Source organism: Odocoileus virginianus, chromosome 10 (assembly GCF_023699985.2).
Source record: "Odocoileus virginianus isolate 20LAN1187 ecotype Illinois chromosome 10, Ovbor_1.2, whole genome shotgun sequence".
Taxonomy (NCBI): domain Eukaryota; kingdom Metazoa; phylum Chordata; class Mammalia; order Artiodactyla; family Cervidae; genus Odocoileus; species Odocoileus virginianus.
This window is the reverse complement of record NC_069683.1, coordinates 36,193,931-36,221,026: the sequence shown is the minus strand read 5'-3', so window position 1 is coordinate 36,221,026 and position 27,096 is coordinate 36,193,931. Positions and strand designations below refer to the sequence as shown.

Sequence of the window (27,096 nt, the reverse complement as noted above, 5' to 3'; positions counted from 1 at the left end):
CCCCAGTCAGAAACACTCCCCTCTGCCCTGCCTCTTTAATTCACTCACAGAGACAAAACAAACCCGAGAAGAAAGGCTGAGATATGTTTGCAATTGGAAATGTTTTTTTTTTTTTCAGGAAATGATTTGGTACAGGAACATCATTCCCATCCCATTAACTGCTGACTTCGAGCCAACTGTTTGTAAAAGTGAATATGCAAACTGCCCAGCTCAGGCTTGGCCCACACCCCCCCACCCCCGCCCCGCGAGGCTGCATTAGTGGCCACGTTCCCAAATCAGCCCACGTGCTTTGGAGGTTTCATTTCTATTAAACCAAAGCAGGACGCAGCAGAAGCCCCTCGCCATCCCTGCACTCTGAAAAAGAAAGAGCTACAATTGAATTTTCTCGGCATAGAATATGAATATGATGTTTTCCCCTGAACCTCCTCTAACAATCTAAAACTAGGTCTGAATGTGCAGCCTTCGGTGTCTCGCGGCGCCATTAGTCATAACTTAATAAACAGATTAAATGCCCAGCTGAAGGTCGGGCTTGGGAGAGCAGGGCAATTGCCTCAACTCCTGAAGCGCTCACCATGAGGGAGGGAGCCTGGCTTTTCTGGGAAACACAGCGTGACTCCGGGTCCAGCCGTGCAGCAGAACAAGTACATGGGTGGGCTTTGAAGTCTGAAAGACCTGGATTTGAATCCTACTTCTCTTTTTAATCAGCCATGGGACCTTATGTTGGCAACTTAAAACGTGTGACTTCGAAATGTGGTAGAAAACAATTTTGTTTAAAACAAAGGTGTAGCTGACACTATTAGTTTCTTCCCCAATATTGATTTTATTCTTTCTCTCTCTCTGCTGAAATAATACTCTCTCATTTTGTTCCAGTATACACTGCACAACCCACCCCCCACCACCATGCCTCTAGGTGAGATTTCCATTGAGTTAAGCTAATCATGATAATCTCAATTCCTTTAGCAGTGACAGGCTCAAGCATTGTCATGTAACACAATTCTGGTCAAAGAGCTGTGACTGGAAATTTCTAGAACCTTCTAGAAAAATTGTCCTTTATTTAAAAAAGAGGCTCAAGGAAGAGAAGGTATGTTTCTCTTCCTAACCATTACTGCTTCAGGATGTTATGCCTAGATTTGTAGTCATGAGGTTAAGTCTGCCCAAAGAAGAAGCTCAGAAGTTAAGGTTGGCAGGGAAGAAAGAAAGGAGTTCTTCTTGATACTGCTAAGCCACCATTCCCAGAGCCACCCTAGCTTTTTGTATCTTGTTATAAGTGATAAAGGAAGTTCCTTTTTTATTTAAGTCAGCTGAGTTGGTGTTTTCTGGGGCTTGGAGCCTTAACTCCCTAATCGGTGCATGGGACACCAAGATTATAAAGTTGATGGATGAAGACAGTAGGTCTACAAAGAACAGTAATTTTCCCTTCCTTTTTTTCCCATGAAAAACATGGGAATAGCTGCATATCTCTCTTATACTCCAGAATATATATACAAGGGCCTGAAGAATACCAGATGGAAAACGAGTATGGTAAGAATAGACAGAGGTTCTAAGAGTACAAAAGGATCCATTTATGCAAAGCTAGTAATTTCATTCATTTGACTGATACACATTACTGGGCACCTCCTTTGAAGCAAACCCTGTGCCAGCACTGGGTTTAGGGATTTGACAGGAGTCTGCCTCAATCTGTTCTGGGGTGGGGGAGGCAGGTACAGAGAAACACAGTGGGCAGTAAGCTGCACTCAGATGAGATACATGTAACAGAGGGCTGTGGGAGCTCAGTGGTGGGGGCAACAAGGTTAACTTTGATGGGGAAGACTGGGAAGGATTCTCAGGCGGACACGTGAGCCGGACTTTGAAAAGCTTAAATTTTCATCCAACACAGGTGCCTCACAAAAAGCACACCTTGTGTATAAACAGCAAAATGTAGACAAACAGGGAAACTACTGAGACAGCAGTAATTATGCCTGAACACTGGGAATATAGGGTACACACGGGAGAAACAGGGTGGAAGAACAAAGGGTGAATAAGTAGGTAGGGTCCAGAGTGTCGAGGGCTGTAAACTCATCTGTTTCCCAGCATGCCCTAGACCGTGCTCCCCGTGGCTATAGATGAAAAACCCAAAACACCAGACTGAGGGAGGGCAAGAGGATATGCAGGTTGTTCTTTCTCCTTTAGTGCAAGTGAACCCCAGTGAAGGTACTTAGGCTGCTCTAGCTCCTTCTCGGGACTCCAGTGATTAATTTCTGGCCCTCATGAAAGCTCACTCAAGTTCCTTTAATTTCTAAATGGTTCAGTGGTCTCCCCAGAAGTTCCTGTAGCTTGAGACATCTACACTGTCTGATTGGCAAAGCCCAACAATTTTTCTCTATGTGAAAAATCAACCTGTAAGAACATCTACCAAAAGACACTTAATGGTGAGAAAATGGATCCTTATATCCTAAGATTGGAAACAAGACAAAGATATCTCCTCTATTCAAAATCACACTAAAAATTCTAGCTATTACAACAATGCAGAAAAAGGAAATAAAAGGCATGCAAATTGGAAAGGAAGAAATACAACCTTCCCTTGTGGCTCAGAGGGTAAAGAATACGCCTGCAATGTGGGAGACCTGGATTCGATCCCTAGGTTGGGAAGATCCCCTGGAGAAGGGAAAGGCTACCCACTCCAGTGTTCTGGCCTGGAGAATCCCAAGGACTGTAATAGTCCATGGGGTTGCAGAGAGTCGGAAACGACTGAGCAACTTTCACTTTCACTTTTGTTCATAGATTATATGATTGATTGTATAGAAACACCCAAAGAATTGACCAATGATGAAACAGAACAACAACAAAAAAACCCCCATAATCTTATGTGTTAGTTGCTCAATCATGTCTGAATCTTTGAGACCCAATGGACTGTTGACAGGAAGCCAGACTCCCCTGTCCATGGAATTCTCCAGGCAAGAATACTGGAGTGGGTAGCCATTGCTTTCTCCTGGGGATCTTCCTAACCCAGGGATTGAACTCAGGTCTCCTGCACTGCAAGCAGATTCTTTACCCTCTGAGCCACCAGGGAAGTCCATACTCAGAACTAATAAGCAATTATGCAAGAGGGCAGGATAGAAGGTTAACAGACAGAAATCAATTGTTTTCCTATGCACCAACAATACACGATTCAAGTTAGAAATTAAAAACACAATATCATTTATGTGCTGTGCTCAGTCACTCAGTTGTGTTTGGCTCTTTGCAACCCCATGGACTGCAGTCCACCAGGCTCCTCTGTCCATGGGGATTCTCCAGGCAAGAATACTGGAGTGGGTTGCCATGCTCTCCTCCAGGGGATCTTCCCAACTCAGGGACTGAACCCAGGTCTCCCACATTGCAGGTGAATTCTTTACCGTCTGAATCACCAGGGACGCCCAATAACGCTGATAGTAGCACCCAAATAGGAAATACTAAGATACAAATCTAACAGCATGTACACAGGGATGGCATACAGAAAATTACAAAACTCTGATGAAAGAAATCAAAGAAGATCTAGATAAACTGAGAGACAGTCAGTGTTCACGGATTATAAGACATAGTATTAAAGTGTCAGTTCTTTCCAAGTTCACCTATAGATTCAATGCAATCCTAGTCAAGAGTTACAACAAGCTATTTTGTGTATATTGACAAACCAATCCTAAGGTTCACATAGGAAGGCAGACTCAAAGTAGACAACAAAACATTAAAGAAGGACAAAGTTGGAGGATTGACACTACCAGACTTCAAGACTTATCATAAAGCTACAGTAGTCAAGGTAAAATGACAGTGGCAAACGAGCAGACACATAAGTCAATGCAACATAATAGAGAACCCAGGAACAAACCCACACAAATACAGTCAACTGCTCTTTGACAAAGGAGCAAAGGCAATTCAATGTAGAAAGGACAGTCATACCAACAAATGCTGGAACCATTGGATGGCCAACTGCAAAAATTAATCTAGACACAGACCATACACCTTCTGTTTTAACAAGATCTTATGCAGATTTTAACGAAGTCCAACTTATCGATTTCTCTTTCATGGTTTGTCCTTTTGGTGTTGCATCTAAAAACTCATTGCCAAACTCCTTAATCAAACAGATTTATTATATTTTCTTCTATAAATTTTATACATTATATTTTATATTTAAGTCTGTGATAATTTTGAGTTTTGTGAGAAGGTCATTAAAAACAAGGAAGGTCTGAGAAAATGTAACAGCCAAGAGAAACCTTAGATGTGACAGCTGAGGGGGACACGGTATCCTGCAAGGGAACTTGGGACAGAAAAAGGACATTAGGTAAACGCTGAAAACAATCTGAATAACTTAAGTTAATAATATTAATATGGGCTCATGAATTATAACAAATGTAGCATATTAATATAGAATGTTAATAAGAGGAGAAACTGAACATAGGCATAAATGAGCTCTCTGTATTATCTTTTCATTTTCCCTATAAATCTAAAAGTATTATAAAAATAGTCTATTAAAAAAATCAACCCAAATTTGCTATTTTTCCAACGAGATATAGCGCTCACTGGGGGGAAATCCATAATTTTAAGAGACACACATGTTTCTTTCCATCACCAAGGAGACAGTGGTAATTTGTCCAACATTAGCTGACCCCTATAGAAGCATTTGTACGGGCAACAAAGCACAGAGACCATTTCAAAGTCCTACAGTGCAAGCTGTACTTATTCCCAAGTGAGAACTTGTTTCCACATAGAAACTGCATGGTTTTTAGGTTTGTTTCCAGGGCTGAAATGAGAAGACAGAGCTTCCTCATAACTTAAGGATGCCTGGCAAGGTCATTTCTGCTTTCCCAAGAAGGGATCTGTCCCACTAGTACAACCATCACTGAAGGTGTCTTTATTGCTTTCCCTGGAACTGCTTTGGAAGCTGAATCCATCCATTGTTCCTGACGGGGCTTTTATGACACGGGCTGTTGTATTAGTTTTCCACTGCTGTAGTAATAATTACCACACACTTGGTGGCTTGAAACAACACAGATTTATTATCCTTATGGTTCTGTAGGTTAGAAGTCCAACATGGGTCTCAGTGGGCTAAAATCGAGGCATTGGCAGGGTTTGCTCCTTTCTGGAGGCTCTAGGGGAGGATCCATTATCTTGCCTTTTCTGGCTTCTGGAGGCCACCTGCACTCCTTGGCTTGTGGTCCCCTTTCTCCACCTTCAAAGTCAGCAATGGGGGGTGGGGGTCAAATCCTTCTCACAGTGCAGTACTCTGACCTCTTTCTTTGCCTATCTCTTCTATTTTTAAGTACCCTATGATTACACTGGGCCACCTGGAAAGCCTAGGACAATCTCCCTATTTTATTATTTTTTTTTTAATTTATTTTTTTTTCCATTTATTTTTATTAGTTGGAGGCTAATTACTTTACAACATTGCAGTGGTTTTTGTCATACATTGAAATGAATTAGCCATGGATTTACATGTATTCCCCATCCCGGTCCCCCCTCCCACCTCCCTCTCCTCCTGATCCCTCTGGGTCTTCCCAGTGCACCAGGCCCGAGCACTTGTCTCATGCATCGAACCTGGGCTGGTGATCTGTTTCACCCTAGATAATATACATGTTTCGATGCTGTTCTCTTGAAACATCCCACCCTCGCCTTCTCCCACAGAGTCCACAAGTCTGTTCTATACATCTGAGTCTCTTTTTCTGTTTTGCATATAGGGTTATCGTTACCATCTTTCTAAATTCCATATATATGTGTTAGTATACTGTAATGGTCTTTATCTTTCTGGCTTACTTCGCTCTGTATAATGGGCTCCAGTTTCATCTATCTCATTAGAACTGATTCAAATGAATTCTTTTTAATGGCTGAGTAATATTCCATGGTGTATATGTACCACAGCTTCTTCATCCATTCGTCTGCTGATGGGCATCTAGGTTGCTTCCATGTCCTGGCTATTATAAACAGTGCTGCGATGAACATTGGGGTGCACGTGTCTCTTTCAGATCTGGTTTCCTCGGTGTGTATGCCCAGAAGTGGGATTGCTGGGTCATATGGCAGTTCTATTTCCAGCTTTTTAAGAAATCTCCACACTGTTTTCCATAGTGGCTGTACTAATTTGCATTCCCACCAACAGTGTAAGAGGGTTCCCTTTTCTCCACACCCTCTCCAGCATTTATTGCTTGTCAATCTCCCTATTTTAGAGTCAGCTGATGAGCAGCCATAATTGTACCTGCAGCCTTAACTTCCCTTTGCCATGTAAGCTAATACATCCATAGGTTCATTAAAATCCACATCTGGGATATGGATATCTGTGGGGGGGCATTACTCTGGCTCCAACAGCTTTCTTAGGGGACAGGTTCTGTTCTCAATACTCACCCCTGACTAAAACATGTCAGTTAATTCTTCTTCTATGTGAAATTATCAAAAGGAAATGCAAAATAACCACCCCCTCCATCCTAGCCCTTAAACCAGAGTTTTATTACTTTAAAAAAAAAAAACCAACTTATTTCAGCAGCCGTAATATAAAGCATCAGACAAACATGGGAACAGCTCAGAGTGGCCTCGGCAGATAGTCAGGGTCTCCCCACTCTCTGCTCTACCTGACATAGCTGTTTAGTCACCAGGGTCTGACATCTGGGCCTTGAAGCACAGCCAAAACAGGAACTTAGAGGTTGGTATTGTGATGGGAGCTGACAGGGGAATCTATAGTCCCAAGTCTTAAAGTTTCCACTCATGTCTTTGTTTTGGTCAGTTTTATAGTCTCTGCAGAGTTGGAAGGCTGCCAGGCAGATGGCCCCTGGACATTAATTCATTGTTCAGCCAAACACGTGATCCAGCAACCCTCCAATTGCAAGTATGCTCAGAGGGAGATGGAGGCACCGTTGACTAGCTTTGGGCTGTCAAAACCATGTGAACTGAAACACTGGTGAGGTCTCAAGTAAGCCGTGGGAATTTAAAACACTGCTCAGGCACAGAGGGTCTCTGATCAAAATCAAACACATCACCGTTCTTTGTCTTTTGCCACACCACGTCCGCTACCGCTTTAGATCTAGCACCAGAACCATTTGCTTGTTTTAAAGGTCTGTTCCTACTTAAGTAGAAAGTGGTATAGGGGTGTCACTCTGGGAGTTTATAATGGGCAACACCAGGCTGTCATGCATGCGTGTGCACCTCTGTGCATCCATATACCCTAGCATTTGTATTAACGACAGCCTTGAGGAGACCATAGAAACTGACCTGGTATGTTAGCTAATTAGATGCGAAGTGTGGGCACGACAACTCAGGACAGCCAGGGTGGAACTGGCACTGCTCATCTCTTTCATTCATAAGCACATATGGGCATCTCTGGTACCAGGGGCTGGGCCAGGAACTGTGCATACAGCGACAAACAAGTACTTTCCTTCTGGGGTTGGTAGATGTCCGAAGAACAGCTACCTGTGGTGACGGCGAGAGACCAGTACGCTGGCGTGCTACAGTCTGAGTGGTTGCAAGGGTCGGCCGTGACTCAGCAACTGAACAGCAGCAGCTGGCTCCAGAGTTTACATCCTTAACACTACATGCATGTTGTTCCAGCTTTAGGTCACATTTTTTGTACACTGAAGCCTACAGGTGGTCTGGTCACTTTTCATAGGCTTAGCCTCTCTGAGGACAGAGGCAACAATTAAGCTGTATCTTTGTTTGTTTTAAATAACAAGTTGACTTATTTCTGGCTAGAAAAGAAAAAGTGTTAATTTAAGAGAACCTGAAAAATATTAAAAAACTAAGAGGAAAACAACCCTACTGCTTCGAGGTAACATGTTATGTTTTCTTCTGTTTTTCTACATTTTATATACACACTTACACATACTCCCATACTGGGTAGTTCTATGGCCACTTTTTATAGTATCAGGTAATCTCACTGTACTTCCTTATGCCATCAAAAATATCCCTTTAACTGGCTTTCTCAATCTCTGTTGAAGGTACGCACATACATTACTTAACCATTCCATAACTGTTGGACATTTAGGGGGTTTCCAGTCCTCGGGGAAGGCGGCTGGTTCTGGAGGGTTGAGTCATTTGCCAGCTATGGAGGGGGGTGAGCAGGGAGGGGAGGGGGTGCTCAGGCAGCGGGACCAGCAAGTGCAAAATGTGGGGCCTCCGGGGAACCAGATGACAGCCTGATGCGAGGTTCAGGCTACAGGCTCTTTGCTCTCTTTAGTGGATGAGGAAGCTAAAGTTCAGAAAGTGTAGGAGATTTCCTGAAAAGTTCTCTGGAAGATGATTCTACCAGTTAGCTGTCTCCTTTCCCTAGTGTATGAGTTTGAAGTCATTTGAAAGGGGAAAGAAATCCCAAGAAAAGGGGTGAGGGGCGAGGAAAGAGATGCAGAGACATGGGAAGAGCCAGCAAGGGGGGCACATGTTACTGAGCTGGTTACCTGTGGGCACCTGAACCGCAGCTCCTATGGGGCTAAGGAACCATACGCAGTGTCTCCAGAAGACTTCCCTACTACTGAGGTGGCCCGCGGGTGCTATCTCTGTACTTCCAGGCCACGCTGGGTGCCGAATGAGGGGGCTTCAGAAGCCAGAGCCCTGGGATAGAAAAGTGGAGGTGCCTGATTAAGTGGGGAACCTTCTGTGTACACCAAACCATCTACCAAGCCGGGCTGATAAAGGAGGTGACCTGGGATGCTGTGTTCAGTGCAAAAGCATCTACTGTGCTCACCCAGGGATCTGGGGGCCAGGATCTGTCACCCTTTCCCCTAGGAGACAAATTCTAGGAGACCTGGTAGGAGCTAAAAGGGTATGTATTTGGCAACATATCTGGGAGGGGAACATACTCTTGTTCTCCAAGGAAGAAGTAAACCAGATTGGATGGGCTGCAGAACCCTGTTCATCTTATTCTGACACCAAGCCCATGCCATTCCAAACAGACATTCCCTTAGTGTCAACTGTGACATGCCCAGGCCGGAGACTCAGAACTGAGCAGGAGATGGACCTGACCTGGCTCAGGTCTGCCCTGAGAAGAGGCTGGTCCTGCTGCTGGCCAGGGTGCTTGCATCAGAGCACAAGACCACTCTAAGCAAACTTCTAGCGGGCAGGGGACGGGACGAACCTTGTGCTGAGCTCCTGAATAGGCCAGGCCTTATGCTGAAGACTTCTGCTCATTATTCACTCCCTCCATCCCTTCTGGAAGAAAGATGCCTCCTTCTTGGGATGGAGCAGAAGTTTTGGAACTAGCTCATCATCACACCACTATAATCACAGTGCTGAGGGAAGTTCCTGACTTCTTCATCTAATGGAATGAGGCCTGGTAAAATGTGCTCATTGGCTTCCTCCCAGTCTTAAATACTGATTGAGCACCTGCTATATGCCACACATATTCTAGAAAAGAATGAACCCTTGCCCTAGGAGCTCACATTCATGTATACCTGAAGTCTCAGTGGTCTGAGGGCCAACATAGGCATGGCTCTGGGTGATGAGGGAGACCAGGCTATGCTTGCACTGCCAGGAGGGACCAGGGAGGGCTTCATGGAGAAGGCAGTGCCAGACCCTTCCATGGATGCATCTTTGTTCTTCTATCCACCTCACTTAGCACTGTTTGTAATTATCTATCTGTGCATCTATCTGAAGAACCCATCTCCTCCACTATTTCGAATGTGCCAAGAGGCGTGCCCACTGCTGCATGGCCATGAGATGTTAATACGTATTTTTGGAATGAATGGGCAGTGTGGCCAGGCTGATCCTTGAACAGTACCCCCTTCCAACAGAAATAAACACACAACAAACAAACAGCTCTGCCTTCTAGGTCAGAGTCAGATGGTAATCTTCGGTGGGTCTGGGCTTTAAAAAAAAAGAGAGAGAGAATTGGAGACAGCAAAGGAAGGAGCAGAGAAGGCCAACAGGTCCTGGCTCTTTAGGTGGAAGCATTTTTTGCTTATTATCTAGGCCTCTTCAGCATTATGACAAAGTGTTGTCCCAGAGACATCTGTGACCATCGCTCTGGAAGCAGTGACAAAATGCTGCCAGTCTCTGTGCCTCACAAGAGTTATTGCAGCTCCCTGGGTTCTTTTTTTTTTTTTAAACTAAACCAATAATCCATGTTGACAGCTAATCTGTACAGAGAACCTATTAAAAGAAATTGTAGTAAATCAGAGATGCTTTAACTGTCTGTCTGGTGTTCTGATTGCCTGCCCAGCACTTTCACTGTAACTTCCTTCTGTACAACCTGCCATTTGATTCAATTCCACGGATAATTATTGAGTCTTGACTACGTGCAAGGCGATGCGTTGGGAGCCTCGTGCCAGTTGCATCTTCCAGGCCCAGAGCAAACTTTAACTTACGGACAAAAATACACATGTACAATGGAAGCAGAGAGTGACAGGGGCCACAGGAAACTGTAAAAACCATCTCAAGGAAGGCAACATTTGCCCCATGTGAGCAAGTATGGGGTGACTGGTACCATACACTCATTCATTTGTGTAAGTGTGGATTTAACAGTGTTGCTGAGCAACTTTCCTGGGCCAGGTGCTATACAGAGAACCTATTAAAAGAAATTGTAGTAAAACAGAGATGCTTTTACTGTGTTTGGTGTTCTGATTGCCTGCCTGACACTTCCACTGCAACTTCTTTCTGTACGACCTGCCATTTGATTCAGTTTCATAAATAATTGGAATTGGGGTCAAAGGGATGAATAAGACCCACTCCCAGAGCACAGTCCCCTGGGGGATCCAAAGCAGCAGCACTTAACTCATCTGGAGGTGGAAGTCAGGGGGGAGCGCCTTAAAAGAGATGCTTCAGTTGCTTCTTAAAGGAGAAGTAGCAGTTTATCAGGTGAAGAGGGAGCAGGAGACAGGAGAACAGGCCCACTTTCAGGAAGACAGATGAACAGCAATGAGTCTGTGAGGTGTTAGCCAAGAGCCAGAACACACAGGTATGATTTACTCCTGAAAGCAATGTAGGATATGGAGAGCAGAGTTCTACAGGTTTACAGAAGGCTCAGGAAGATTCCTTAGTGGATCCATCCATGCAGAAGCCCTCCTGGGATCTAGCACCATGATTAGGTGATCTGAGCTGGCCTGGGCTCTGAAGAAAGGATGAATCCCAGCTCTGCCTCTTATCTAATAACTTTTGTCCCCTCTGAAATGGGAATCATAATTCTTAGCTCACAAAATCGTAAAGAAGCTTAGATGACATAGCACACATGAAATGCCCAGCACAGTAGGACATGCCCTAGTGAGCATTTGGTAACTGCTAGCCCACTTCTCCCCAGAGTGTGTCTAGGAATGTGGACAAGCCCTGGGAGAGTGGGACTGCTCAGAGATGATCTCATGAAACATGCAAGACTTCGGCGAGACAACAGAGCTTAAGAACAAAGTTGGAGGAGACTTTTAAGAAATGATGATCTATCCCTTTGTCTTGAGTTGATAAGGACAGGATTGTGAAAGAGGCAGAAAAAAAAGGCCCATGAAATGCTTCATAATGCAGAAGAAAGTTTTGGGTCAAGTGGCATGGTGAAAGTACCCAGGTAGGTTAAGAAGGAATGTTTTGTGGGTGTTACAGAGACTGGGAGGTGGTCTAGAGGCAAGTGAAAGCCAGATGGAGATGACAGAGGGGGTGATGACCATCACGGTTTTAACGAGTGGTGGTGTCGACTGTGGTTTGGCTGGATTTTCAGAGGTGGGAAAAGATGCTGTTCAACACTCATAGCACTTGGATTGTGGGCTCTAAATAATAATGCCATTTCCCATAAAAGGAATCAGGGCTCCTTGGAGAAATGGCCAATTCTAGCTCTGAGGCAGAAAATATATAAGATGAGCCTGGAGCATCTTATTGCTAGAAATCAGTTAGGTATAAACTTGTACCAGATTAAGATCACATCCAAGAGGCTTTCACTGGCCAAAGACTGAAAAATTTGAGCATTGACATGGATAATAACTGCAAGGGGTTCAAATACATCAAATATAATTAAATCCACGAGTCAATAATGACACAGAAAAACAAAATAAAACTCAACACCTCTCTTTCACCTCTGGAGGATGCCAGGAAACCCCTTCATTCTGAAAACTGGTGAGTAAAGAGAAAATATCTGATGTTTATCCTCTCTCTTTAAATCAAACCATACCTACATTGATCAAATGTCTAATGAGGCAACATTTATCTTTATAAAGCATTTCAGCTGATAAATGATGATAGAATAGATGAATTAAAACATGATTTGGAAACCCCTAATGAATGAAGGTTTCCAGGCAATGAGCACTAATGACTACTGACAAATCAGTGACAACCAGACATCATGCCTGTCCTTCCTCTTGTCCCCAGAGGGACACACCACCATCAGTTCTAGGTCTACCTCTCAATTCTCAGGAGACACAGGGGACAGACGAACATGTTAACTGACACTGTCAAGATACAGCTAGCAAAATCTAGACTGTGGGAACTCAATGAGTTTCTTCAATAAATATATTCCAAGGAAGAAATGAGATCTGGAACAATATCAATTAATTGCCAGGCATGGGTCTTATTTTGATCTTGATTTCAACAAACTAAAAATAACAAATGATCAAAATTATGAGACTGAATAGCTAAACATGTTAAGGAATTATTAGGCTTTTATCTACATGTAATATAATAATTGTGTTCTTCTTTTTTGAAAACAAACAAACAAAAAACCCTTTTCTTTAAAGCTATAACTGAAATAAAAATACTGAAATGGTATACCTGGGATTCACTGCAAAAGAATCTTCTGGTGGGGGCTGAGGGTCAGATGGAGGTATACATGAAACAAGGTTGGCCACAGATTAATCCTTGTTGAAGACAGTGATGGGCTTAAGGGTGTGTACCACGCTCCTCTTTCTACTTTAGTATCTGTCAGAAGTTTTCTATAGCAAGAAGTTCTTGTTTGTGTGTGTGTGTGTGTGTGTGTGTTTCATGGTTCTAAAGAACTAGATTCTCGGTGAAGAAGCAGAAGGAAACCACAGGCTTGTTTTATAAAATAAGAAGGCAGATCAGGTCAAGCAACTAAGAATAAGGTCAATCTGGAAACAAAAAATGGAACTAATAGGGTAAGCATGATTAATATTCTTAATGGATAACAACTTCTTTCTAAAAATCCATAACAATAGTCTATCAAAGCCCTAGGGAAATTTAATACAATATATTAAGTGGCAATTAATATAGGGAAAACATATATAATTATCTAGTAAATAAAGGGGAAAATCATCCTTTCCAATGGTCTCCACAATGTATTAAATGAAACAACAAAATGCCTCTCACTCAGCATCAGCCTGAGTTCTTTTTTCTCCATCCCTTCCTTCCCTCTGCGTCTGCTCCACCCCCTGCCCCAGTTTTGACACCCAGCCCAGGGTCAGCTGTAACTTCAGGATCCCTCAAGTCTCCTTCTTTCCCCCCAGTTGCTGGGACTTTCAACACAAGTCCTTCCCAGAGGGTGCAAATGAGTGACTCTGGGGTGCACTGATTCATCAACCAGCTGTGAATCTGTCATAAAAGCACTGGGGGCCCCCGGGAGGAGTCAGGTCCCCCCTGCACGTCTTCAGGGGAGCCAAGGAGACTGTCAACACAGCCATCCCTCGGGCTCTCACGTTAACTGAATGTTGCTCACAGCTACCTTTTGACTCCTGTATTAGCTGTGGTCTTTTCAGAACCCAGATCCAAGAGCCCAAACTGATGTCATCTTTAACCTGTCGAGGTCCGTGGGGAGGAATTTCAGCCCAGGCACAGACCCAAACACGTTTAGGTTCAAGCCATGTTTAATCTGAGAGGAAACCGAGTGGAAAGTCTTGCCAAGGACTTGCATGCACATCAGTCAAACCCATTTCAGTCCTTGCCTTTATCTATTTATTCCAAACTATTTGGGAGAATTTCAAAGGTCCATTAGGCATCAGTGATTACGAGCTCTTGAAGTAAGATATTTGTCCAGTTGATATTACTGTCACTAATGAGAATTACAACACCCTCCCTGCTCCAGCTACTGAGCAGAGCAGGCTGTTAGGTCTCGGGAAGAGCATTTAGCCAGCTAATAGCTCACGGAAGCCAAAAGCTTCTCACTACACTTTGAGAATGCATGCTTAGATTTACCTTTACAAGGGAGCAGAGGACAGCAAGCAGTAAAATTAGGTAGATCTTTTCTTTTAAAAGTCCTTCATTTTTTTATTTCCATACTCATCCTCTTTTTGCCACGCCCAACCACTAAACATCTTAAACACACCCCCACACCCTCACGCCCCCCCCAACACCCCCATCCCTCCAGAGCTCTAACAACAGAGCGAGGCTAAAGCAGGTCAGATTGACACAACAAACCTTCAGAGGCAAGAGCAGGGGCATCTGCCATCTCAGAAGCCCAAACACAAGAGATGCAACCAGGAGGTGGCCAGGGCACCCCCAGCAGAGCACCACCCCTACCAGCGCACATCCAACTTCACCCAGACTCTGACCCACCTTTAGGGCAAAGTGCCCCGCAGCCCATGGTCTAGGAGTTCAGCCACGATCATGGTATCTTCTGCCCGGAGCTGAGCCCTCCCTGCAGTGGCCCTCACTCCTCTGCTTTCAGGCCCAGTTTCCGAGGTCCGGAGGTCTGTGGAGCTACAGCATCTTCTCAGCCATTTCCCGAGGAGAAGGCTGCTTGCTCAACCCACAACTCTCAGCTCAGTGCATCAGTTGAGAACAAGTGGCTGCCTATATAATTTAATATGATGCCACATGGGACTCACAGACCTGCTGCAAAGCAAACAGGATTCTAGCGCTTGCCTCTTGGCAACTAGAAATCTGGAGTGCCTGTTTTTTTCTGCTCAGGCTGGGTATACACCTCAGTCAGAGCTGGGCAGGGTGTTTTCAAGGGGCTGATGCTTAGACTGCTGAGAAGTGAGTCTCATCGGGGGGGGACCTGAAATCCCTTAGCCTGCCCACAGATTCAAGGTCACAAGCATCTCTTTAAGCACAGCAAAGTATGGGTACATCTGGGAGACCTAAGGCTGCCCCAGATACAGCATGAGGGCCATGCTGTGCTTTCAAGTCTTGTCTCAGTTATGGGGAACACATCCTTTCAGAAAAGATAACCTAAACCCACAGTTAGGTAATACAGATGGGAAGGTATCTACATATACATTTCCAGGCATGAACTTATCATCTTAGACGTGCATTAAGGCCAAGAAGGAACTGTTCTTGTATTTGAACATCTGCCACCATGGCCCTTTGGGTTTGTTGGCTAGATGGCTTAAGGCAAAGGCCTGCCTGGGGGTGAGGGGTGGCCTGCGCACCTGTTTCACTCCCAGATGAAGCTGGGAGGTGATCCAGTACTGGCACTGGCCCAGTGGACTCCTCAGATGCTGGGACAAGTTCATCTGCACCCTAGTAGAGTACTGCAGAGACTCAGGGCAGGTTCCCAAGATGCCAACTTGTGAGGCATTGGTGGGGATGCCCACCACTGTGATCAGTTCTCCAGGACCCTGTGTCCAAATCACTCTGCCCCAGGGGTGGGGAGAGACTTAACAAGGGGACAATGATGGCTTCACTGAGAGTCAGTCCTGGGGAAAATCTCTAGGCTGGAAGGAGGTGCCATGGCCAATTAAGCAGGGGATTTTTACTTCCTATTCTATCTGACCCCAAAGATCAAGGTATGGATTGTGGTGGAGACAGCACTGCAGGGCGGTCCAAGGATGCTCAAAGGCCCAGGAGCATCGGACACCTGGAAATGCTATGGGTGTATTTTCCAAGGCAACATGCTTTGTGCACCCACATGAAGGGGAGAGGATTAAGTAACTGATCCAGACCCTCCCCTCTACCCCTCTCTAGCAGTCTGACTGGGTGATGAGTGAGTTTGCCACTGTTGTTGTTTAGGCAATGAGGCGGTAGGAGGCTATCTGGGGTAGTTTCCTCTAAGGTCCTACTGACCACCTAAAAACCCTGGAAGGAGAAATTCTGGGATGTAATTACTATCCTTGATCATTTGAAAACAGAGCCAGCTCATAAACTTAAGCTTTATGATTATCATCCAAGAAAAACTATAATTCTTCAAATAGCTTATACCTAAAAGGCATAAAGTATGCAATTCAACTAACATTTTTTGATTAATTATTATGTGGCTGGCATTAAGTCAACCCTGCATGCCCTATCTCATTTAATCTATGGGATGCAGAATTTATGAGAGTGAATTTGTGTCATACCTGCTGCCTAACGCATCAGAGTATGTAAAAAAGAAGTCCAGAAATAGCACTGCAGGACTGGACTAAAAGGTTTTGATTCACAGCAAAGGAAATTTAATCAAAGCATGTAATGTCAATTACTGTCATTCATAATCATATTAGACCTCCCCAGAAATAATACAGATATAAAAGTCTAGAGTTACCTGCATGTTTGATGTAAATAGGATAAAATTATCTAAGTTCTGAAAATGTCCAGATATCAGAAAGAAAAAGAAGTATCTCTACCGAGCATCATGTGGCATCAAATTTCATTACGTAGGGACTTGATATCCAGCCACCAGAAAGTCCATCCCTCGTCTGAGAGTGGGTTATAAAAACGTCCAAATGTGCCTGGCAATCTTGAGTTTAACGTGGTCATGATTTTTAGCTCCTATAAACAATAAGATGCTCCTGCTTGTTTTGACAAGGCCCAGGAGAGGCCAGACAGAGAATACTCAGCCCGTCCCCAACACTCTTTGGACTCTATATGGTGATAAGGACCAGATTCTCTCACGGGGCAGCTTTGAGGTCCAGTGGAGGGAAAGAATCAGAGGAAAGCTCCAGGGCAGAGAAAACATGGCACCATTGCCAAGCCACAGCTAGGTCTCAACAGGTCCATCTATGGGCATCCAACACACTGCCGTTTCATTCCCTCGTCCCTTCATCACTTACGGCGTACGCACCACTGCCAGAACTCAAGCTGAATACAGAGGTCACTCGGGGAGCAGGAGAGCAGTAAGATCCTCACATTCTTAGGATTACAGTGCACTGGGGGAGAGGGACACTAATTTTAAAAATATACACATTCATAAAAACAAGGCAAGTCCCTACATTACCATATGTAAAATATATAGCCAATGGGAATTTGCTGTATATCTCAGGAAGCTCAAACAGGGGATTTGCATCAACCTAGGGGGTGGGGTGGGGAGGGAGATGGGAGGGAGGTTCAAAATGGACAGGATATACGTATGGCTGATTCATGTTGAGGTTTGAAAGAAAACAACAAAATTCTGTAAAGCAATTATCTTTCAATTAAAAAATAAATTAATTAAAAAACAAAACAAAACAAGGTAAGTTCACCTGAGACTTAGGTTTTGCAAATCTTAAATGGGTATTCTAAGACTTTTATTGCCAGAGGTCCTGGCAAAGATGAAACAAAATATACAAAGCCCTTGGCTTGATAAAAATTAATAAAAAGTCTATTGCTATTAGTACTACTATTCTTACTGTTAGTGAGGGTCTTCACCAGCTACTGGCTGTGTGACCTTAAGTAAGTTAATTTTCTCATGTTTCACGGTTCCCCATCCATATAACGGGATAACAATCATTCCTAACAAAAAAAGATTAAATGAGCTAATATGTAAGAAAGTGTTTGGAACAATGCCTGGCACATAGTAAAAGTTTGATAAACGTTAGTTGCTAGTGGTGATTATTATTTTGCCAGAATCTAAGACATCACGTCAGCTCATAACAGGCTTACAATCTAGACCAGGGTTTCTCAACAGAGCCACTATTGATGTTTTGGACTGGATCAGTCTTTGTTGTGGGAGGCTGTCCTGTGCAATGTAGGGCGTTTAGGAGTAGCCTGGCCTTCTACCCACTAATGCCAAGAGCATCCACCCCCACCGTCACGACAATCAAAAATGTCTCCAGACATTGCCTAATGTCCCCTGGGAGGAAAAATCGCCCCCATAAAAAAAACCACTGGTCTAGCTGGAAAGTATAACGCACCGAGAGGAAGGGAGACAATGCCGAGCTGGAGTCTGTGGTCAGGAGGAGAAGAGCGACAGTAAGTCCACGAGGGAGCCCTTGAACAGAAAGTCGGGGAAGGCTGCTTCGAGAGGGGCCGTAATGGTGCTTCATGACCCATCTTGAATCCATGTCCCTCTTGCTAAACAGAAAATTCACTTTAGTGAGATTTCAGATTTAGAAACGAATTAAGCATCATGACTAAGCCCCAATTAAAGCAACCATAATACACTGAATATAATTTTCCATTACCTACAGTTAGTTCCCTCCTCTCACCAAAATCCTGATAGAGCTTCTTGGCTAAATGTTACCCACACAGACTTAGATAAGCTGGGGAGAGAACAAAGAGAAAGGAGCGGGGAAAGGGAAACTTCTGGGTCATCCTCAGAAAACTCTGGAGCAATTTCCACTGACATCTGTAGAGACGAGCCCAAAGTTTAACCCAGTGGCAGCAAGTGAGTCCACTTTCAAGGGGAACAGGGCTTGGTCCACACTGGCTCCCAGATGCTGTATCCCATCCCATTCCATCCCATCCTCATGACTTGGACCAACTGACTGACATCTGTGACTCAGTCCTGCCTCAGTTTCCAGGATTCCAACTTGATCTGAGACTGTCCTGGGCTCAAGAGCATCATCACCTGACCCCAAAACAGAGCTTCATTCTAGTACCAGACAGAGTTCATTATCCAATCTGTTATCAAAGTTCTTATTGTTGACCTTCTGCCTTAGTCCCTGTTGATGAAACCTTGTCCAAGTACCCCCCTCCCCAGTGTCTGGGGCTAAATGTGTCCCAAGATGTGCCATCTGCTGTTTTGCACATCTGAGCATCACTCCCCCAGGTTCCTGCTGCTATGCTCCATCCGCCGACTGGGACATCCCACTACTTCATGTTGGACACTTCTTTGTTACTGTTGGTTTTGGGGAATGGTGATCAGAGATTACTGTATCCCATGCTGGACAGACTGCATCTTCATGTTAACATGTGGACCAATATTGCGTTCAGAGAGTGCAATCCTATCACTGAGAAGAGTCACATCCATATCCCACCCCTTTCTTCCTTCTTCCTTCTGTTGTTTGTAGCTGGCCATGCACCAGTTTGGCCAAGAGAGATTGTATTCCCGGTGTTTGGTTATCTCTGTTGTGTGGTAGGTGAATCAGACTGTCACTCTCTACATATGATTCAATTATCATACAGTGTATATATACTGTAAACCAAATACCTCCTGTATGCAAAATAACCCATGGGAGAGAAGGGGAACAGAACTAATGCTTATGGAAGGTTTATTCTGTACCATACACTCATTTATGTTCATCACAAGATTACTTAATTTTCACTCACAACCACTCCAAGAAGTAGATACCATCATTAACAGTTTCCGTGTGAGGAGGAGAGGACATGAGGCATCAGTTAGCTTGACACTGGTCCAGCTGACTTCAAAACTTAAGCTCATTTCCTTGACAACCAGGAGTAGTCCTTTTGATGGATAACTGGAGCTCCATGGGGTTTCTATCCTTTCTTCCACCTTTTATAAATTTTCATAGTATATACATGGCATCTACTTTCAGGGCTAGCGACTGAACTCAGAGCACTCACACAAACTTTCCTCAGCCTCCTCTCCTATGCTTTTTCTGCTATGAGCATTCAGGTTTCAAGTGCTTTCCTCCAGGTCACACAGAAAATGAAAGGTGGAATTTCCACAAACACTCTCAAGGGGTCTGTATACAAGGACTTATTACACGTTTATGGGAGTCGCTGTCTCAGTGAGCAAGGTACCAGAGGAAGTCAGTGCACCCAGCAGCCTGGGAGCCACCTGCAGGGCTTGGGGTTCAGCTGCGTGCCCCAGTCCCTCTCTCCCTGCTGCCAGAGATCAAGGAGTTGGCAGACACTGGCTGCTGGTTCACAGGAGAAACATGGGATTGGCATTTGTAAGTTTCACATTTGCACAATGAACTCCCCACCCTTATTTTTAACAGATTAACATTTAAGGCTTTAAAAATACCATAAAAACATACACTAGAGATTGAATTGTCTTTTTCCTGTAGTAGGGGGTAGTAACTAGATTGACCTTGACATGGATGGACCTGAAGTGACTTCAAGGTTGAGTTTAAATGGCTATGTTCAAGGATTTGAGTACCACATAGACGGAGCCTCATCACCTACTAGAACCAAGTGCATCGGTATTCACAGATCACAATCAAGAGGGAGAGAAGAGAGACAGGGAACAGAGGGTTCCAGTTGAGGAATACAGCATTAAATAGGAAGTGGTCACCCCTCCTGTGGGCTTACTTGGTGGCTCAGTCGATGCAGTAGAAAAGGTCTTGATCCCCTGGAGGTCAGGAAGATCCCCTGGAGAAGGAAATGGCAACCCACCCGAGTATTCTTGCCTGGAGAATCCCATGGACAGTGGAGCCTGGTAAACTACATCCACAGGGTGGCAAAAGAGTTGGGCATGACTGAGCGACTGAACACCACCACCACCCCTGCTGCAAGGAGATACATTTGAAGAAGTAACCAGCATCACCCTTGACACTTGATCTAACAACCAACAGGAGTCAGAGCCTTATTCTTACTTTACTCATTATTTTATGGTGAACAGGCTACATTTAGAATATCTAAAATCAACAATAACGAATAGTGAGCCAGAAACCACAGAATACACGTTTACCTTAGAAAACTGATGAACTGCACAGTTTAGACTCTTATCTGATCCTTATAATTGGACAAAACTAGCTTCCACATGACCACATCATTATTGTCAGAGTTTCATTGTAGTTTTTCAAAACTTAACATTTTAAAAGATACCTTCTCTCATGTTTATAAAGTGAATACATTTGATATTTGAAAAATATAATACTTATTCTAGACTATTATATTTCAGTCATCACACAATTGTTGGTAAATTGGGTTGTCTTAGGTGAAAGTGTGTGTATGTGTGTGTATGTGCATATGTACAGTTAATCCTTGAACAACATGAGGCTTAGAGGTACTCATCCTCTCCTTAGTCAAAAATAGTCAAAAATCGAATATAACTTTACAGTCAGCCCTCAATATTTGAAGTTCTGCATCCAAGAATTCAACCAACTGCAGGGCATGTAATACTGTAATACATATCTTTCGAAAAAATCTTTGTGAGTGAACCCATGTAGTTCAAACCTATGTTATATCAAGGGTATGTATACATAATATACAATATAGTATATATACTTTTTTCTAATAATACTTTTAATTTAATAATAATAGCTTTTCTAATAATTTTCTTGGGATATATTTCCAAAAGTAGAATTGCTGAGTCAGTCAGGGATTGCTTTTGTGTCCTGATATATTTTACATATCACCAAACTGTTCTCTAGGAAGGGGAAAAGAAAAAGAAATATTAATGCTTTCTGCAATGTGCATGTTCCTACAAAGCCCTGTTCAAGTTATATTTTATAGCTTCTATTTATTTTTGATAATATACATAGGTGTGAAATGGTAACTCATAGTTGTTTTAACTTGAACATATTAAATTACCTCCCTGGGATTTGTTTACAGTGAAATGTTTCTCTTGTGTGAATTATCTACTCATATCCTTTGACCATCTGTCCAGTGAAGTCTTGATTGTGCCCTTTAAGATTTATATAAAATTCCTCAAAGTGTCTGGATTGTGAGTTTTAGCTGTTATGTTTATTGTAACTACTTCCCCAATCTGTTGCTTCTCCTTTTACCTTTTAGCTTTCTGGTTTTCTTCGTACAGAAAAAAGAAAAAAGGTGATTTTTTTAAAATGTAATTGAACCCATCAAACTTGTCAGTGATAATTTCTTCAATTGCTTCAATAGTCAGAAAATTGTCTTTTCTCAACAATTGGGATAAGTATACCATTAAAAAAAATTAGCTTTTTTAACCATCTGGCATTTGTTGTGGTATAGGGATACAGTGACCATATTTTCTGAATCAAAAATTGGAACATGCGATCTGACAAGTGCCAGTATTCTTATGGGCAAAATGGGACAGAATATTTGAAATTGAGACTGTCTTGGAAAATTGAGGACATATGGCCCCCGTATGTATGGAGCAAGCTGTTATTTTAAAGGTACAGTGCCAGACCCTCTTTTCTCAGCTCCTGTCAACTCTAAGCAACAGAGATTTTCAGCCTGAGGCTCACCTCACATGAATCCTGAGCCCCGCCTTTATAGGAAAGATAGGATGTTGGTAGGGCCAGTTCCCTCAGAAGGGAGGATCGAGAATTAATTATGTGGCAAAAGCCTACAGTTGGCCCCTCAAGAACCATTTTGCCTGAGAGTGGCTGTGTTAGTGGGCAAGCTTGCCCTCTGCCTCTGATTAAGTAGACCAATGGGAAGTGGCCTAGGAAGGCCAGGAGAGAGAGAGAGTAGCTTGGGTTATTTCCTGATTTTCTTGCTATGGAATCACCATCACCAAAGGTCATAGGCTCTGGCTGTTGGGTGGCCCTCTGCGCACAATTTTTTTAATCTCTGGAATTCAGTAAACACTCAGTCCAGGAGTGGTAACAGCTCCCTATGGTTACTCACCCCAGGATGGAGTACACTTAGCTCACTTCTTTTACATAAACTTGAGTATGCAGGGACTTTAACTGAGACACCCAATGTCCAGGCTGCCTCGGTGTGTAAGTATATGCAACATCCAACTGCAGTTAGTTTTCCCCAGACTCCATCACAATGCTCAGTTTCCATCTTGAGGCACTGCCCTCCCCGAGACTACAGCTTTCTTGACCACGCTGTCAGCCCCTTACTTGGAGGACAGGACGCCTCAGCTCTACCCACTGGCTATAGGACTGCTCCATCCTAGATAGGCCACCGGGCCCTACAATCCAGCTGTTCATATGATCTTGAAACCCTAAATTTCCTGTCCGAGTTCTACCCCATCCCAGCTGCTTTCTCTTCCCCCAGCCCAGGGTTAGGGGCTCAGAAGGCCCAGGTCCACCTATGTGGCCACAGTCAGTGGCTTCTTCCTTCAACCAGAAAGTCAGACTAATACCTCTAAGACACACTGGGCCGGTGCCCTTACACATAAAAACTAGATGAGTCACTGCAAGCACGGGGAGATAATCATCTGAGCTGCCTGTTCCTGGTCCCCCACATGCTTTTTTACTGGGGGCCTACCTCTTCTTTGCCCTTGAACTGTGCCTCATGGTGTCGTCTGGAGGACCTTGCAATGCCTCCTTTGTCTACTGACCTATGTCTCACCCACAGCTGTTCACACTGACAACGTGGATCCCACTTCTGCCAAGTCTATACCACTTGGGGGCAACACTGACATGCCCCCACTCTGTGGAGAAACCCAGACAGAAGTCAGGGCAGAAAATTCAAAACACACAGTGCTGGAAGTGACTATCTCTGGGTTCAGCACAACAAGCCCCCACTGAGCCAGGCTCAGGATCTATAAATCAAGCTGCAAAGGACGAGGCAAACAGGAATGAGATCTCAAGACAGGAAATGTGGGGCACCGACAACAAGCAAGTGGTGATCCACACATACGAGAAGATCTGGGAAGGCTTTAGAGGAGAAGCTGGGCTCAAGCTAGAACTTAAAGGTAGAGGAAAGGAAGAAAGTACAGAAGCAAGGTCTTAGGGACAGAAATCAGCATCTTAGGGATAGAAATCAGCAGCAACAGTCACTGTATGAAATCACTATCGGCTGAGGGCATGGAGAGGAAAGTCAAAAATTATGCCATATCTGCTTCCATCCCATCCAAGTACCTACATGCACCCATCTGATACTCACTATGCTGCATCTCTGATTCCCCTGGTCTGGAACAGGGTTGAAAAAGAGCAGGCATCATAAACTCTTGTTGAATAAAAAAATGAATCAATACACTTGACTGTGTTATTGCCAAAAGCCCAGAGTTCAGCTTTCTATCTTTGAATTCTACATCTGCAGGGGGAAGGAGTTACCCAAGAGAAAAAACAGTTTGTGGCAGATGCTTTTAAAAACTTAAGTCAACAAGAAACATGAAACACTTGGATAGTTCCCCACTGGCTATGGAAACAACCTCTGTTTCATTCGGGGGCCATGGAAGCCCTCTGCCTCCTACCCTCATGAAGTTTCAGGTTTTTATCCCCTCGCGTCCTCAGACTCACACTTGGCATCTGGTTTCTCAGGGAGCCTGGTGGGCAGCTTGTAAGAGCTCTGCTCTTAGGATGAACTCCTGGAGCTCAACCCACATTTCTGTCTAGGGCCTAAGGCTTCAGTGCTGCACAGTGGCTGCCCCCTTCTCCCTTTTAAAAGCAGCTTCAAGCTTCCAGTGTTAGATTTATTGGCCTTGAAAACACAAAGCCTCTCCCTGTATTCCCATTCCTGTCTTGGGCTCCATGCTCCTCTTCTTTAGGCCATCCACCATGGAATGGGAACCTAGGGACTAGGTTGGATGGGATTAGGTGGGAACTTCAATGTCTTCCTATTAATAATGCTCATATAATACAATCACTTACATTTGCTTAACAGTTTACAAAGCTTACACATACATCTTCTTCAATGCTGAAACAATCCTGTTAACTAGGCATTATGATCTCTAATTGACACTGAGGCTCAAAATTGCCATTTCCCCCAGCAGCGGCACCAGGTACTATCCAAGATCTAGAATTCCTTATCTTCATTCATAGCTGCTGCCTCCTTATCTCCTGACTCACTGCAAAGAGCAGGATCCAGAAGAGCTGAAGACCTCCTGTCTCCATGCTGCTGAGTCGGTCGATGCATTAAAGAAGGGTCAGACTAGGCTACGGGCGGTGAAGATCCTTCTATCACTCATCTCACAATCCCGCAAACTGCCGCCAGTGTGCCGCAAAGTATGCTTTCTTCCTCAAATCCCCCGGGTTACTAGGTTTTGACACTCAGCTCTGACTATTCATTTTTTGAAGCTAGGCAGTGAAGTGGACAGCAACTCTGTATCTCTGATTTCCTGCAGCGTCTGGAAAGTTGTGTTAGGTCGGGTAAATGAAGAGCTAAAAGCAGCAGGGGGAAGAATCATAAAAAATGTAGCCGTTTTGTTTTAGTCTGCCTCTCTCCACAGATTTGGTTGGTGACCTCTCTCTGAGTCACGAAAGGCTTTAAAATTTGCCCTGATTTACATCTGCAGGAAACAGAGTTTACTTCTTGCATTTTTCCTAAAAAAAAAATTTTTTTTTAATCCCAAACCATAGTTTATTCCTTTCTATGTGGAATTTCTTGATAATACCTCAAGACAAAAATATACATACATAATACTTTTCGGCTGCATGGTGTGCTTTAACCAAAACCGCTCATTTCAACAAGAGCCTGTAGGCTTTAAGCCAATTACCCCCAATGTATTCTGTAAGCTTTAGCTGGGCGGTCCTCTCCTCATCAATTAAGTCATGGGAAAAGGCTCAGGATCACCAATGATCTCATTCGGAGAGCAATCTGCAAGGAAAAGCATTAAAAAAAGAAAAAAAAAGTTTTCTACCCAAGAGTTTAGAGGCAAGGGTCTATTTCCATTATTTTTGGCATCTGAAGTATGGCAGATGGTCTAATCTTTTACATCACTATATACTGAACTCTATTCCAGAGGAAAAAGAAAAAACCACAATTTAGCAGAGGTCAAGAAGACAAAGTTTATAACTGTACACTCACATCCCCCCACTCCACCGGGCTGCCAGGCCTCTGTGGATTATGGCCATTGTTCTTCAATTGCAAATAACAGATTCCCCCTTCCACCAGCCCTCCAAGCTAGTGAATTAAAGGAGCTTAGAAAAATGAATACTGTGATAGTCAGAATCCTAAAGTTGGCCCTCAAGATTTCCTATCCTAAAGCTAGGACTGTGACTATATCATGCCGTGATAATGTTAGGTTAAAAGGCAAGAGGGATTTTGTGGATATAATTACTGGTTAGTTGGTTTTAAACACATCAATAGAAGATCATCTGGGTGAGCCTAACCTAATCACATGAATGCTTTAAAAGCAGAGTTTTCTCCTGCTAGTAGCAGAAGAATTCAGAGAGCTTTGTGGGAGGGATTCGATGTGTGGGAAGCTCTCTGTTGCTGATGAGTCGGGGGTCTCATGGCAAGGAGCTGAGAGTGGCCTCTGCAAGCTATGTGCAATTCGTGCCAAGAGCTAGAGAGGAAATAGAGACCTCAGTCCTACAACTGCAAGGAACTGAAGACTGCCAACAAGCTGAATGAGTTTGGAAGCGAAATCTTCCCCAGGGTCTCCAGATAAGAGGCTGGTCCTGCCAATTCCTTGGTTTCAGTCTAAGACCCTGAGCAGAGAACCCAGCCCACCCAGACTTCTGACCTATAGAACTGTGAGATAATAAATGGGTGTTGCTTTAAGCTGTTGAATTTGTGACAGTTCATGACATAGTCTAATACCCAGACAACTAATACCCAGACAAATCTATGGACAAAACAAATACAGAAGCCAATACAAATATCGTTAGGCCATGATGTGAAAGAGAATCCCCTGGCCACGAAACCTTCTCTGAGACCTGGACTCTTTCTCCCTTTAGCTTTTCTTTTGATCTTGACCAACTTCCCGGGCTTACATGTGATGAACATGGCTGTCAACCCAAGCCTGACCGACTCCATGGGGCCACACCTATCTCCAACCAACAAAGTCACTGTGTCCTCTGTTCAGATCCTGAGAGGGAGGCTGGTCATCTCATTTATCTGGCAAATATGAATGGAGAGCAATCAATGTTGTAAGAATTGTTCTAGGTACTATGGGGATACAACAATGGACAAGATAAACTCCTGCTCAAGGGAGTTTCAGGCCTAGTGAAGGGGAGACACAATGAAAAGGCAAGCAAATACATATGTTAGGCCAGCAAAGACAGGCTGTAAGGGACCACACAGCAGGACAATGGGATACAGGGAAACCAGAGTGTTAGTTTTAAACTGGTGGTCATGGGCTTGCGGAGAGGGGAGCATTTTAACAGATTTGGGTGATGTGAAGGAGCCAGACATGCAAACACAAAGCAGAAGGAACATTCAGGAAGAGGAAACAGAAAGTGAAACGGCTTTTGTGCAGAAATGTCCTGTGAAGCAAACAAGGAAGCCAGTGGAGCTGGAGCACAGAAAGTAAAGGGGGGACCCTAGGAAAGAGGTGGGCGAGGTGGCCTGGGCCAACTCAAGGAGAGTGGAGAGGCCACGGCATAGAGTTTGCAAAAGCAGTAGAGTTGACTGCAAGGGAGCGACATGACTTGGCTGATCAACCTCTGGTGAGGCCTGGGA

General features: G+C 44.0%; 1 protein-coding gene across 3 annotated transcripts in view; it reads right to left on the bottom strand.

Annotated features, from left to right (window-relative positions):
* PARVA (parvin alpha) overlaps positions 1-27,096 on the bottom strand; it is a 167,467-nt gene that overhangs the window by 70,895 nt on the left and 69,476 nt on the right. Inside the window, exon 1 of one of the 3 annotated variants that reach the window (XM_070473392.1) lies at positions 14,404-14,501. The exons of the other annotated variants lie outside the window; for them this stretch is intronic. Coding sequence (XP_070329493.1) covers positions 14,404-14,431 — 28 coding nt within the window. The 5' untranslated portion in view covers positions 14,432-14,501. Of the gene's footprint in view, positions 1-14,403; positions 14,502-27,096 lie in introns of those variants that run through there. 3 annotated transcript variants of the gene reach the window in all.